The 16,050-nt window shown below is 41.4% G+C and overlaps 1 protein-coding gene across 4 annotated transcripts in view; it reads right to left on the reverse strand.

Moving 5' to 3' along the window:
* robo3 (roundabout, axon guidance receptor, homolog 3 (Drosophila)) overlaps positions 1–16,050 on the reverse strand; it is a 179,492-nt gene that overhangs the window by 27,412 nt on the left and 136,030 nt on the right. For all 4 annotated transcript variants that reach the window (XM_088620025.1, XM_088620026.1, XM_088620024.1 and 1 more), the window contains 5 exons: positions 15,859–15,979; positions 15,599–15,737; positions 12,896–13,023; positions 3,207–3,331; positions 1,040–1,211 (listed from right to left, as the gene is read on the reverse strand). In XM_088620025.1, the coding sequence (XP_088476151.1) occupies positions 1,040–1,211; positions 3,207–3,331; positions 12,896–13,023; positions 15,599–15,737; positions 15,859–15,979 (685 nt within the window). The remainder of the gene's footprint in view (positions 1–1,039; positions 1,212–3,206; positions 3,332–12,895; positions 13,024–15,598; positions 15,738–15,858; positions 15,980–16,050) is intronic.

Consider the following 16,050-nt stretch of genomic DNA (forward strand, 5'->3'; position numbering starts at 1 on the left):
TTACATGCTTGCAAGTACTGTTTCTAAAATCCTGCTAGGAAAAAACAAAACAAAAAGAAAAACAGCAAATCTTCTTTCACATTTGCACAACAGGCTCCAAATATTTGAATGCTAGGAGGCACAGCACATATGTACCCACAGTTTATCCAGTTAACCAAGTGCATGAAAGAACTGAGCATATGCTGTGGTAGTTCATTGCAGAGCATGTCTGTTCTTACACATTACATATCCAGGGCCTCCTGCTGTCGATTCATTTGGGTGTCAGGAGTTTTATCTATCTGAGAGGCCTGGCTTTTCATTTCTTTTGTTTTCGCAAATTACACTTAACTATCGAAATGTTGAGCGAGCGTCTGTTCTTAGAGATATAAAAAAGATCTTACAAGTCTATCCACCACAATTTTAAAGAGATTTAAAAAAAAAAGATCTCCCCAGGAATGCTTTTATAATTACTTCTGTATTTATAAACACGAGGGAAAAACGGCAAGCCTTTGAAAAAAAACCTTTTGAATTTGCTATTAGAATTGGAGCTGCTTTTGGATTGCTCTTAATGAAATATTATAAAAAAGCCATCTAGGGAAATCTGCAGATATTGAAGGGAAACGGCACAAAAAAGCAGATATACGAAATATCATCAATTTGGTATGCCAGATTTACATTAACGAGATATACTTTCATGAGCTATATCGGTAAAGTGATGCATTTAAAAACACCATGTGCTAAATGAATCTCTCTACTGAATCACTGCCAAACTAAAATTAACACCTCCAGCCTCCCACAGTACAAATACTATTCCTTTGCATTATTGTACATTGCCAGCTGTAGCAGGCAAATACTGTATATGTGCAAAGCCAAGTTACCAGCTATTGCAATGTTGGAGCCTGCTTCTTTTCATGCTTGGGAGCGTGGTGCACAGGTGTCATGTTTGGTCACTTCAACATCTGGGAATTTCGTGTACCAAAATGAGGCTGTGGAATCACTTCCTGGGTCATTTGCGGTCTGAATACAGGTCAAACCCACTTACTCGGCGACCAACGCTCACCGTTCTCCACTTCCAGCAGTGCCTTGGTCAGGATGCTCCCGGCCACACTGATGGCCTGGCAGATGTAATAGCCAGAATCTTCACTCTGGACGTCACTGATGGTCAGCTCTCCACTCAGGGACACAGAAAAACGGCCCGACTGCTCTGGAGGCTGACTGGGGAACAGAAGAATCTGGACACACAGGAATAGAAGGAGTCAGTGTGGAACACCTTCAGAATTTTTTTTTAAAAAGCTACAAAACTAAACAGACTTTTGTCACAATTGAGGATCTGCATGTGTTTTGTAACACCATCCCACAATCCCACAGCAAAAAGCCGTTAACTACTGGCTTGGAAAACGGGAGCGGTTCTGCTTCACTGCAGAAAGAAAACCAGACATAAAGCAGACTTCGACCAAAAATAAATATGTTCAAGCCAAAAATGCAAGTGGTGACTAAAGTTTTAAACTAAACACAGAAGTATAAGCCACTGCATTTATTCAGTTAGATTTATTGGCATTTTTATGCGTTGAACGTGAGAAGCGCTGGTTTCACATTGAAGTTAAACTTTAAAAAAAATAAAAATGAGAGCAAACTGTAAGTGAACTGCTGCTGGGCTTTGAGAACACATAATTTCTGAATTGTTAGTTTGAAATCTGTAAACGCTCTGAAAAACAAATCTCAAACAAAATGAAATATTTTAAGATACGGTTTGCAACACAAAGTCTATTTATTCATTGTCAACTGGAATGAACCAATACTGAATTAAATCCTTGGGGCTGTTCAGGCCTGTGGAAACAATGAGCGATACCCTGAGAAGCATTTTATCGTCTGAAGTGTCAAGCAAGGGTGTGGTGAAGGGCACGGACCAGAATGAGGGGTTGTGGGAACAGGGGGTGGTAACTTGGGTGAGGTTAAGGGGACTGGAGGCTCACTTCTTTTAGAGGCTTAAACTACATCTCTGGGGTAGACAGGGTCAAAGGTGAGAGGCTAATCCTAAAAATAAAACAAAGGTGACAAAGGGCAAAGATACATCAGAAAACAAAGCAGAAGTAGATGGGTTTGGAATTTTTAATGCTCAGATCCAGCCCTGACAGATAACACAGTCGTCACAGATGACCACCATCATGTCAAACCTTTAGGGTGAGATTCTTTTCACGCGTCAATGTCTTTCTAACTGAATTGTGTCCTGTTATTTTTTTTTCTGTCCAAAACTAGAAGTTTTCAGGTTTGTGAGTGGTGAAAGATTATCATTATTTCCTCTGAAACCTCTTGCGTCCAGTGGGGGTTCTAGCGTGGAAACGCAGAGGAGGGTCGGCCCTCCCCCGCTCCAGCTCAAAGGCAGCCCGGAACGCCTCTCTTCTTGCTGCAGTCCTGCTCATCCCCACCTCCCACACCCACGCCGGGGCTCTCCTCTCTGATGCACTTGCTCTCTCTGATGCATTTCTGAGGCTACTCATTCTCCTCCTACACTGCCGCACCAGGCAATTTAGCAGAAAGATTTGTCTCTGAAAGCACGGAACACTCAGCTTCTCCATCCCCAGTCTCTGCTTTTAAAATCTGGCTCTGCCGCAGCTCAACTGCACGACAGAACAGAACCCCTTCTGCAGATGCATTGGCTTGACACCGTTTCGAAAGCAACCCCACTCTTCACAGCACAAGCAATGAAGGAAGCAGAAGGAGGTCATGCACACCACTGCCAACTTGTTCCAAGCAGCCCCTTGATTAAGGGAAGGATTCTGAAGGATTAATGCCTGCACTAAAGTTTAGATTATCATCCCTACGCCTACCATCATCTGACTGGAAAACTGACGCTCTACTTAGGTGGGTGCAAGTGTTAGGGTTAGTGTTCTCAGGCTGTCCGCTTTCACTCAGGAATACTCACAATTCAAAACTGTGGGAAGGACATTTTCCATGCATGAAAGCCTAACTACAGTAGGTACATATGTATTCAACTTGATAATACCTAAAGGTATTCCTTCTTTGATTTGAGTTTTGTATGAATAAATGCACCAAGTGTAATTCCCTTTGCTCCACAACCTCCTCGACTCTGCAGTAGGTTAAAAAAAGTCTAAATACACTCTAAAGTACTGACTCTCCTGAAGTCATTTTCCTGACGCCTCACTCTGTTTTGGCTCACTCTGGAACCAGGGATCCTCAGCCACCAAACGTGAAACAGGCTGCCATACCTGACTCCCTTCTTTCTGCCAGAAGACAGCAGGTGGGGGGTTCCCCTTCGTCCCGCAGAGGAAGGTGACAGTCCGTCCTTGAGCTACGATTTGGTCCCGGGGCCGAACAACAATCTGGGGAGGGACTGAGAAACACAGGATCTGATTAACGACCTTTCTTAAGACAAGAAAGAGCTCTTGTGTCCAAGCAGCCGGTCTGCCCCTGCAGAGGGCCCTCTGATTGTGTAAACTCTGGATGTTCATCTAAAGAGAAAGTGATAAACACATCAGAGCTGACACTGTGCAAAGCTGCTCAAGGTGTGTGATTCTGAGTTTCTTATGCAGTAGAAATTCTATAAATTTCTAATGTCTGCGGTGACCAACAGTTACGCTGCTGCAACTGCGATGTTACTGGTATGTTGCTGTATGATAAGGCTCGCTGTTACTATTTTCTAAGTAGGTTACTTAAGCCACACGAGAAGCTTTTACTTTTTCATAATGGCTGCACAAACTAAGCGCCCACATATTTTTCTTATGTAGAGATTTAAGCTTGTAGCCCTGTACCTATCAAGTTAGGCAGCGTAGTTCTCAGAGCCTGGCCCTCAAATTTGCACATGTCAGGCTCAGGAGGGGACAAAGGACATTGAAGAGCCCTTGTTAGTCAGGGCACTGCGGTGTCTGTGAACCCTGCTCTTTCTGAGAAGACGATCAATGGTGTGGTTTTACAGATGTTTATCTTCTGGACTTATCTCTCCCTTAGGCCTCCTTATGAAAGAATACAAAGGCCTTTCACAGTCTCAGTCATGCCCACCAGGCAAAGTTGCCCTGCTTGCCCCTTGGCACAGATGAGGGGTTAGGGGTGATATGAGGGGTTGATCTTGTTAAGTCTCCGCAGAGGGACATGTAAGCATGATGCCCCCCTCAACCCCAATCTATATCACACTGTGCTTCTCTTTTCTGCATCGCCTGATTGCTATTGATCAGCTTATGAGCAATTGCCCCTTTCATGAGGATCTGAATGTGTAATGCTGACACCTTTACCCTTAAGCTGCAAATTGATTTCTCATCTCCCATCTTCCCTTCCTTGTTGTACCTTTTTCTTCTCTCACTTTGGCTTGTAATTGAAAATACATCACAAGACACTCCACCTGCCTCTTCGGGGACAGAGACAGACAAGCTTTTACACTGGACTAACATCTGTCTTCGTATTGACTTCCCATTTAATTAAAGCGCATCAGTCCTCCTTTTGAGCAACAGAAACAAATGCATACATTTCCAGATTCCCTATTAAAGTCTGGAATTTCCAACTCTAGACTCATATAAAATTGCCCTGTGCTTTAAACCTGCAAGACCTCACTCAATTTAGAGAGCCCTAATATGACTTGTACAGGACATTTGCAATACAGTTGATTTGCTGCCTAGATCAATGAAGTGAGTCACAGCATAAGTCCAAATATAATGATAATTTCTTACATGTTTAGCATGTTCGGCCCCCAAATTATTTAAAAGCACTTCACATACTGGACGGGATCAATTTCTTTCACACTGAAGTGCAGCAACCACTTGGGTGATGAGTGGCAACCATTCTGCACCAGCTGCCCCACTACACAGCAGATCCGTGAGGTGAATTGAATTGATGGAGAATCTTGCCAGGACACTGTGGTGAAAACCTCTGCTCTTGCAAACAGGTCTAAGGTTCTGTTAATGAGTAAGCAGTCAGGACCCCGGTTTAACGTGTGTTCCAAAGGAAGGAAACGTCCAGCAGAAAAATGCCCCCGGTCACCCTACTGGGGCATCGGTTGGGGAAAGCCAGTCCAGTGGGGAGAGCACTACCTGTTGGCCCACCAGTGCCACTTGCAGCAGCCATTTTAATGTTCTTTGACAGTGTTGCATCCCAGCACTGACTGGGTCCTGCTTTTCTTTTCTGATACACTATCTGTTTGGATCAGGTTACAAGATGGTAACAACACCGCCGTGCAATTTTACATTAATGTAAAAAAGGGCCATTTTCTTTTTATGATTATATGTACACTCTATATATTCGATTTAGGTGGTAGCACTGCATTTCTGTTCCCATGAAATACTAAACAAATTGGGAGTTTCATTTTTAAGGGATCTTTGACCTTGACTAAACGCGATAGGGGGGTCATTCTCTGTCCCAGTCTGACCAGTTTTCAAAACTCATCTGCAATATGCCTCCATGAGTCTTGGAACATATTAGATCAGCAACCTCCTCAGCTGGTATGGAGCACTCCGTGCTTCAGCGTATATGTCATGTGTGCCGTATTAAATAAATCATATTGAAAATGTGCAATCGCAAAGGTGATGCGCAGAGGTCAAGCTGGCTGCCTCCACCTCACCTCCTGGGTCACTGCTGAAGCGGCGCTGCTCTCGCCATAATTTGACCTCTCAGACCCCCTGACCTATCAGGCAGTGGGGCTCATAAAACAGCACTAACCCGCTTCTCCTTTTTCTCGATTTCTGTCTCAAGGGCGCCCAAAAAATTGATTCTTTCTCATTCTCTGCACAAACTGATGCAGTCGCCTGGAACTATCACAGTAACTCCAAGTAATAACCTGTATATCTGTATCACTGCTGAAAGATATAAATAACACAGTGGAAAAAATACGTCAACAGTTTTTATGACTATCACCAATGCGGTAATAGTACACACTAAAAATAATCAAAATCTGGGTAAGAACCTGAATTAAAACTGTGCTTTGCTCAGGAATCCTGGTCCTGCCTTGTAAATGTGTGTAACAATTCCAAGGAATGATGTATTTAGGACATAACCAGCTCCATCTGTAAAACTTACCACTTGCAAGTAAAGACTTTTAGATTCTCTGGGCATTTAAAGACATTTTGTGGATGTAAATGTGAAACACATCCTCTTCAAGCGTCAGTCAGGAGCCACACATACTGTACATTTACTTTTCCAGCCAGAAAAAAATTCTTACCACTAGTAGTAACATCACGCAGGACTGAAAAGCATCTTCAAATGCGCTCAGCTGAGTAATTGGGTGAAAAAATGATTTTGCACTACCTCTAAAATGCTGTCAAAACCTATTGCAAGAAACTAATTTATTTTTTTTCCGCAAGCAATAATAGCATTTCAAGCACCTGGACAACTTTTATCGCCAATTTATGGTGAAAGGGTAAATAAAAAAATGCATAATAAATACCAGTTAAACCACAACCCAAGTGTCTGACTCCATAAATGTAAAAAAATAGCAAACAGAATGTTTTTTCAACCCATTACCACATTTCACTTCAGGTCTCTGAATGGAAATATACATAAGAGGTCCCTGAAAAACATGCACTGTAAGTATACACATTACTCCCCCAAACTGCTGGATCAGGATTAATTCACTGCAAAGCCATTCCATTTTAGAAGTACTACTTACAAAACCTGGAATCTGGCAGCTCATTTTAATGGACCAGCATTGCCTGACAAGGCTGAAGAATTGGCTAGGAGGGGAAAATTAAAGACCAGAGCTGCAAGCACGGCTAAGCCAAGCACAGTTCTAAAATAAGATGACAGGATAAGTCTGCAACAGTGGTTTCAAAATAGTATCACTGTTTCTTCGGTGACCATGCTTCAACGTGCCAAGGGAATACGAATTCATCCGCAATTTTTTGGACACTTTCTTTTTTCGTAGTAACGCATAAGACGTTCTCAGCTCAAGAACAGGAATGACCATATACATCTGACGGAGGATAATCTGGCAATTTCATTCGCAACGCCCACCTTTGCTCTACCTCGCGCCACTAAATGTTCTGTCCAGCAGAAAAATAAGGAATATCAGCCCAGTGCCATTAAAAATTAATCCTCTTTGGCCGAGTACCTTCCCTCTGGTATCCACGCAGACAAGGGTGGAGAGAGGCACGCTGGGATGGCGGCGGTCACGACACACGGTGGATCAGTCTGTGTATGGGAATGCAGCCGGCTGGGACACAGAGCTTAGAGCAGTGGGCACAGGGTGGCACAGCCTGTCTGCTTCAGTGCTGTGCACAGCCACCCCCCCACCCCTCACAGCCAACGCCCACGCCACTTATGTTAAGACACAGATTGAATGATCCGCGCACAATTTGTCTTAGCTCTCCTACGCGAGGGACTGCAGCTGCCCTAAATCCCTCACAGCAGGTCTTCAACCAAACAGACGAGGCTCTTTCAAACGAAGGCCTTAGTCAGAAACTCTTTCCCCTCAGTTTTACTGTCTCCCTTTGAAAGCTGTAATGCTTGACCAGGTAAAAGTCAGCCACCAAAGTAAATGCGGGATTTAGTGTCATTTTGTGTGTGTTTTTTTGTAATTTTCTTTTGTCTTCTTTTTTTTAATGTTTTTTCATTCAATACTCCTAAATCTTAAAAACCTGTTTAGATTTTTAACAATTTTAACGAAAATTACACTTGAGATTGACTGAACAATAAGAATTAAATTGTATTTCACTGAAAACGACAGCACAGGTAATGCCACCTTCTGCGCATCTTCCTCAAAACATTTCACCTGAGAGACATTTATTTAAAAAAAATATATGTTCTCAATATATTCCCTTTCCCAAATTCGAGCATTATCTGATCATCAAAACCAAATACTCTGTAAAGAAATAAGCAATTAAACATAAACTGAAAAATAGTACATGGGATCTATAGTGTCAATCTCTTCTGCCAGAACAATCCATTTTAAATGGATTTAAAAATGCCAGATGTTTATATCCTGTGTAAAGTCACTGCGGCACGGACTTATTTCCTCAGCCTATTAATCAATTTAGATATGTTCATAAAATCAACATTTAGGAAATAATGAAGATGGATTATAACGTGACTTGAGAGGAGCAGGAAAATATGGGCTCTATGTTACAAATCTGCAGTCTACCAAAACTCCCCCCCACCACCACCACCCTTACACCCACACACAAATATCACCATGTACAAAATACACTGTATTCCCCAAACTGCATTTTTTTCTCATTTTCTGAAGTTTTTCATTTTGCAGGACTTCATGAAAACCAGCTCTGCTCATATTCTCCCAGGACCATGCCAAATTGCTACTCTCTCAGTCTCAATTAGATGTTACACTTCCAAACAACTCTAAATATAACTTCCTTTCTTCAACAAGCCAGGCTGAAAATCAGGGAAATCGATTTAGGTTTGAGGAGAAACTCATATGTTCAGGATTTGTTTTCTTTTCTCCCCCTGTGTTTCTGTAAGAGAAACATCTTTTTTTTTCGATTCAATTTCTTTGCGGTAAAGACTATATGTCTTCATATTTCCTTTTTTAGAGCGCATATATAGAGAAAAAGATTAAATGTAACTGTTGGTAAAATCAACTGACAGACGTTAAAACAACTGAGAAAAGATATCAGGTTTTTTATTTTGGGGTTTTCTTAAATTGCAGTACCAAGTAGTTTGCAAATAGTTTGCAAGTCTAGTAATACTTTGCAAATCTAGCACCCAGAGGTACTAGAATGAATAAGAAAGGATGAAGAACTACTGAAAATTGACCACCTGCATTGACTTCAACCCTTAAACAGTCTTATGTCACTCTACTGACATTTTTTAAATGATCACATTTCTTATAGCACTATGCTTATTTCAGACAGTGCTGTTAATAGTAGGGTCGCATCAAATCCACATTTTTAAAGTTCACCCAAATACCAAAGCTATCGCAACAGATTCCCCCCTAACACCAGTAATCCATCTTCTTCACAGTACTGCAGTGGAGCACTTGGCCTATTAAACCCACTCCTGGCTCTGTGTAATCTCAAAAACTGTGGAAGAACGATGAAGCACAAAAATGTGTGAAAAGCCTAACTCAAACATGAGCTGTAGTATTCATTAAATCCACAGATGTCTTCCTTTTCGAAAGAGACACAAACTTCTGTTGTTTCATTGCATTAAATGAAACTTCTATGTTCTTGTTATGCGTTTCGGGAAAGCTGTGAAGCATGTTGTGTTGATGTGTTGATACAGTGTCCTAACTTACCCACATCTTATTCTGAAATTTAGCTCTGTGCCAGCTGATCAAGAAGAACAGACAAAAAAAATACCCGCTTGACTCGAATAGTAAACAGGCAGGCTATGAATTATTTAAAATGCCTAAAAAGATTTCAAAGGACAAATGCTCCCTAATTTGTCAAATATTATATGTGGAAATTCTGGCGGGCCTTGTGTTCTTCTCGTGCAAGACAAATTCACCTCAGATAGTTAAGCAACACAGCCATGTGTCTTGGTAGACACGCAGGATTAGAGTTTGGGCAAATCTAAAACCTGCTAAAAAAGGGAGATTTAAAAAATCACAAAATCCAAAATCCATGCTTCAGTGCATACCTTACTTTAAGTACAAATAAATGTTCTGTGCAAAGAAGATTAAACAGGTATTAAATATACAGTACATCACTAAAGTGCTAGTTTATATACTGGAAACATTGAAAGTGAGCATCGAACCAATGAAATCTGCTGTGTTTTCAATGCATCTGTTTAGAATTAATTGCAATAGAAACTGTTTCAGATCTTGTCATGCAAAACACTTTAGGTCAAACCTTTGCAGTTGGTAACTGGGTGTGGATAACACTTTGTCCAACAGCAGCCTCACAGAGTTGCTGCGGTAATTTGATAGTTTTGGTCAATGGGATATTGGTTCTGGCATGACTGGGTACACCAAAGGAACAATAACTCGTTTCTGGTTGTGGTCTTTGTCTTATCGACTAACTGTAGAGGGAGAATTCCTGGACTTCATTCCAGTTGCATGTAAATACTGGGGTGCTGGCTTCTCCATCCCCCTCCTCCACTGTTTTATCAGGATTGTCAGTCAGGGTCATTTCTCAATATCCCTGTCCATTGCTATGCTGTTACAGGGAGCGGCGCATTTTAATTCACCCAGGGATTCAAGGACACAAGGGCAACAATACAAGATGCACATTTTAATCCAAGAAAACAGAATACATTTGAATTTCAATGGATTAGATTCAAGTGTTGCTCATTTAGAGTGCTGATAAGATGGCCCTGCGTTTGCTCTCAAGCATTTTCTTAATATATATTCCTTTAGCCTGATGAGGTATTTCTATTATTTCCTCAAGAGTACAGTAAAGATCCTCAGAGAAGGAAAGGCTTCAGGATAATACATTCTGCCCATACTTTAAATTCTCTGCACTTATACTGTGCTATATACACCCCATTACAGCAACCTTCAAAGGCTTGACTTTTCACACAATAGTATTCCACCTTCAGCAAAACCCCACATGCAAAGATGAGATGAAATGGTTACTTACGGAATGGGCCGACTGGAATGGAGAGAAAAATTAAGAAAAAAAATGAATATGAGATGAGTTTGACTTGAAAACGCAAAATGGACTCGAGCACAGTTGTGGCCTGCATGGATAATGATAAATTAAATGGAAATCAAAAGAATGGATTTCAGAATGTTCCATTTAACTTTCAAGTGACTGAAGAATAAATTCACCCTCAAGGTATTTGAATATGGCCTTTACATCTCTCCGCCTAGACTAGACCACAGTGCCAATAAACACTCCATGCCATTTTTATTTATTAATAATGCAGCTACGTTTTCAGAGTTTGTTAAACTTATTCCACCGACAGCTGTCAAATAATATAATCCATAGGGATTACTATCGTTCTCTATAGGGAATGCATTTTATTGATTTTATTGAAAAAAAATAAACATCATATGCAGCAATCTTTTATTGCACAATGTTGACATATCAGTCTTCCTGTTGCTTGGCAGCTTTAAACGTTATAATGCATGCACAGTGGTTTCAGGCTGCTGAAATTAAGGCTTGATGTCTTTTATGATCTATTTCAAAGGCAGGTTGGCCAGAGTGATTTGTACCAAAAAATTGAAAAATATTAAGATTATGGAAGACATGGAATATTTAAATATTTATTTAAATAAACCCAATATCTATGGACACAAAAAAGGCTTTCCACAAAAGAGTATTTATAAATACATTTGGCTAGGAATATAAAGAGGTTATTTTACAACACAGTCAACTGGATCAGTAGTGGTTTACAGAATATTTGATAGCAAACCGTAAAATTAAAAATAAGAAATTTTTACCAATCTATTTTGACCAATTTCCTAAGAAAGTCTGGTAGTTCATAGATTTTAAAGCCTGGATAAATCAAAGCTTTGACTTAACCGCCACTTCTTCACTTCTGACCCTGTACCTTTTGGTGGGTTTGCTCTGCAAATTAGCAAAATGTCTCTAAGAAATGGACAACTATGATAAAATCATGGGTTTATAAATTGTTTCTGGCAGGTTGGTCAAAGTTTTGATTTACAGTGCCTTCCAGATTTATTCACACCCCTGATGAAATGGGAAAAACATCATAGAGCAAAATTACTTATGTACTGGCCAAAAATCGAATAATACTGTAATCATAATAACATTGCACAATGCAAAGTTATATTCCACACAAAAAAATTGAATTCCAGAACACAAGACGGCCATACCTATTCACACCTCAAGATCGATTTAAATAAAACTTAACAAAACTAAAGCTACGGTAACTTTCTGCTCTTCGAAGCCCCCGAATCTATGTCGGAAGAAAACGTGACAATTTTAACATTCAGGAGAAGATGCTGCATCCAGATTACAACCAGAGAGCTCTCTGACACCATGAATCCAAAGGAAACAGTTGGAGATTTCCAGTACACACTGGCACCTTCAGGATACAAACTGTCAAAAACTACCAGCAGAAATTGTCTGCTGAATGTGACCTTCATAGCTGGGTTGAAAGAGATAAGCCTCGTCTGATGTTTAACTACAAAAGGGGACGACTCAGACTTACCAGGCCTCATTTGAATGACCAGTGTCTACATTTTATGGTCAAATGAGACCATAATCAGAATATGATTGAATGAAAATGAGCTTTTTGGACATGCTCATCATTGTTTTGTTTAGAGTAAGAAAAGATGAGGCTCATGTTTTGAAACCACTCATGCCCACTGCAAAATACTGTGGGGGTCTGTTATGTTTTGGGATTGTTTTGCATCTAAAGGTCCTAGAGTACTTGTCAAGGATATCATGGACTGCAATGTGGCAGGATATTCTGGCCAAACATCTGATTTTTTCTGTCAAGTAGCCAAAACGTGGCTGAAAATGGATATTCTGACATTACAATAATTCAAAGCACACATCCAAAATGACAAAAGCTTAGTTAACTGAACACAAAACAAATGTTCTCGACCGGTCATCTCAATCTCCAGACCTCAATCCAATTGAACATTTGTGATTTTAACTCAAGCTGGCAGGTTCACTAATGGAAACCAAAGGGTCCCGAAGATCTTAAGAGTAATTCGTCATGGAGGAATGATCATAAATACCTCCTGTGAAGTGTCAGCACCTCATAGCACAGTACAGGTGTCTAGGCAGTGTAAAGCCTGCCAGACTTTCAAAATAAAAACGACAGGGGTGAGAATAAATGTGACTCTGTGTTTACTGGAATTTATTTACGATATGACTTTGCTATGCATAATGCATTTAAGATTTCTGTATAACACATTCACAATGTTTTAAGCAGGAATTTATATACGGTATGATGTGATTATTTTTTAATCAGGAATATGAATAAACTTGGAGGGAACCGCAGTCAGTGAAGTCAGTGAAGGGTCAATGAACACAGAAATATCTTTAAAGAAGGGTCTCAGTTTTTTCTGCATCCCCCTCGGTTGTGTCTGCATGCGTCTTACCGTGTACTTGGAGCGTGCCCGAGGCCTCTGCTTTGCCCACACTGTTTTCAGACACGCAGGTGTAGGCGCCTTCATCTTCCGCGCGCACCTGAGTAAGGCGCAGAGTGTTGTCGCTTCGAATCTCGTGCCTTCGGAGGCCCAGCCAGAACAGGATGGAGACACAGCAGAAAAGGAGTAGGTTAGCAGATTTAATTACCCAGGCAGAAATATGCTGTTTTTACTACATATAACTTTTATTTGACCACATTTTAGTACCACAGGAAATCATTGTTTTTGGAATCTATTATTTTTTGCTTTGGTCAAGATTCGGTGAGCTGGGGGAATTCTTAAATACATTATTCCCTTTCCTGACGGGAAGCATACAGTGCAAAGTCACCTTGCACGTTAATCTACTGACTCGACCGGAAATCTTCCATTAGCTTCTACAACACGTCTATGCAGGAATCTGTTAAAAAAAAGGGATCTAGTCACTGCAGTCTTATTCTGCGTGAATCCTTCATTGCTAAAAAGCAACTTTCCAATTATTAAATGCAACACCTTACTGTTGTAAATTGCTCAGGAATTATGTGTCTCAATATTGGACAGTCCTGGGCCTTACCTTAAAAGGCTAGACTCTATTGTGCTGTACCGTATGGAGGATTGGCTAAGGACCAGTGTGAGACTGTGATGTTCATGTAGAGTTGTATTCACACCTACGCCTCCACAGGAGAAAGTGTTGATCTTTCAGCTTTATTTTAAAACCAGAGCTCAGCACCCAACCCCCTGAAGCGAAGCAAAGACACTGCAGTGTCTTGGGAGAACCGGAGTATCAGGTGGCATTGTTTTTCACACCCCTCCTCACACAGAACACACTGCCTTCTGGTCAAGACGATACAGTATGTTTATGTTTAAAAAGAAAAGCAGTACATATTGAGCCAAATTAAAAAATGATTGATAAAAGAAAAGGATCTTCTTAGATTTTCACTAGACACTGTCCACCATTCTACAGCTACCGACATGGACAAGAAAGCCTTTTAGGATCACAGAAAGATTTTGTGCAGTTTTGAACAATTTTTTACACTAGTATACATTTTCCATTACATTTCTATAAAAGCTGATGTAGAAAAAGTACTGGGTGCTTAAGAATGCTTTTCTAATTGACCTTTTCCGAAATGGTAATTTAATTTGTGTGTCATCTCAGTATAAAACATTTTACTATAGCACTATTTATCATTTTTAGTATGTGTAACTTGTCCAGATAACAAAACATTTCCTGCCCATAAATCCCTTTATTTCACAATACCAGGAACTACATAGTGTTTTTTCATTATTGCAGACAGTGTCAATAAATTAAGTCTCCCAGCTATAATTTATTTCACCACTCCAACTAAAATAAGATTGACTTCTAATTTGTAGAAATATGTATTGTTGAAAATGGATATTTAAGCTTTACAGTTCCAGAAACAAAGAAATGCATATGTACAAAGGCACATACAAAATATGTACAGTATGTGTGCAACATGACATAATCCCTGCAAATCGAAAATGGGGACAAGAGGAAGTGTTGTAAATGACACTGAGTAAAACGAGTATTCTAGTAAAAATAAAAATAACTGGCACAAACTACAGATACTAGAAAAAGGAGGGTAATACAAATATAAATGACTACACACCACTCCGACAATCAATTTTTTTACATTTAAAGGAAAAAATGCATAGCAATATTGATGGTTAGCAAATTAGCAAGTGAGAAGCCCCCAGGTGACTCAAAAAGTAGAGGCACCTGCTCAGTGTCTATGACCTCGAACCTGCAGCCTCAACCTCTGTCTTCTCACGAGTTGACAGTACAAGGCCGCCCACAAGAGGTGACTCACAAGTGGTTCAGTGCCACTGAGGCAGGGCTGAGAGAGATCTGGTGAACAGTGACCCCCGTGACGTCTGGAAAGCCGGCATTGAGGCCGCCAGTCACCACGACCTCTCCTGTCCGTCTCCGTGCAACTCGCAATGTGCCAAATGACCCAATGACCGTGCAGCTGGGTGTGTCTGAGCCTGTATGTCGCATTCAGCTGATAGCATGTCCACTCACGCCGTAGGACTGCCTACCATGAAAGCACTACAACTGGCAGGCCTATCAATCAGGCCGCTGCCATAACAACGAGGTATGGACAGAAATCTATTCCACCTGTGCATACTTAATACACGGTATTTAAGAACTGCCCTGGCGATACTACTGTGTTGACTCTTAAGAGTTCTGTTCACCTGGTGAAGGTGCTCTTCACCCGGTCACCTGCTTCGGTTTTTCCCGTGAGCTTCCTTGTTTCGACCCAAGTTTCGCTCATGACTTTCGCCCTTGGATCACCCTCTGGCTTGCTACGTGTGCTTGCTCTGGCCTCCGAGCTTTGCTTCCTCCTCGGTTCTCTGATTTTTTTGATTCTCCTTTGGCTTTTTTGATTTAGGGTCTTTACGGGTTTCGACCCTTGTCCGCTCACTTGGCCTCGGACTATGTTCCGCTTGCTTGTCCGCTCGGCTTGGCTCCCCGGCTCTTCGCTTACCTGCCATGGGCTCCCGTCTTCGATTCCAGAGCTCTGGCCTTCTTGTAAGTACAGGTACATTACAGCAGAGCCTTACAACAGCTGGCAATGTCAGGTTGGGAGGGGTGCGACATTTTAAAAACGGATGAATGTCATTTTCCTAGATAAAAAGCGGGTCCTGACACGGACTCACCTCCCACGGGGCAGCTCTCCCTCCTCCTTGCGCCAGCGCACCGTGGGGGTGGGGTCCCCCACCACCTCGCACAGGAAGTCCAATGAGTCCTCCGCTAACACCACCTGGTTGACTGGCCGCCGGACGAACGTTGGCCGCTCTGCGAGGAACACCAGAGAAGAGCCGACCACATCATAAAAAGCGCCCGGGAAATCGGGATTTTTAAATCTGCCTGGACATAGAGCAGCTAAGGCACAGAACATCATTTTTGTGATACTTACCAAACACCACCAGCTCAGCGGGGTCACTGTCTCTCTCCCCCACCATGTTGGTACCTACACACACATACATGCCAGCGTCGCTCTTTCGTGTGTTCGAAATCATCAGCTTGCCCCCTCGGATCTGAAACACAGCGAAAAAAAAAACTCTTAACGAGAACTGTTGCCTCTCCAATATTTCGATCCTTTATATCA

Source organism: Lepisosteus platostomus, chromosome 25 (genome assembly GCF_059453375.1).
Source record: "Lepisosteus platostomus isolate fLepPlt1 chromosome 25, fLepPlt1.hap1, whole genome shotgun sequence".
NCBI lineage: Eukaryota > Metazoa > Chordata > Actinopteri > Semionotiformes > Lepisosteidae > Lepisosteus > Lepisosteus platostomus.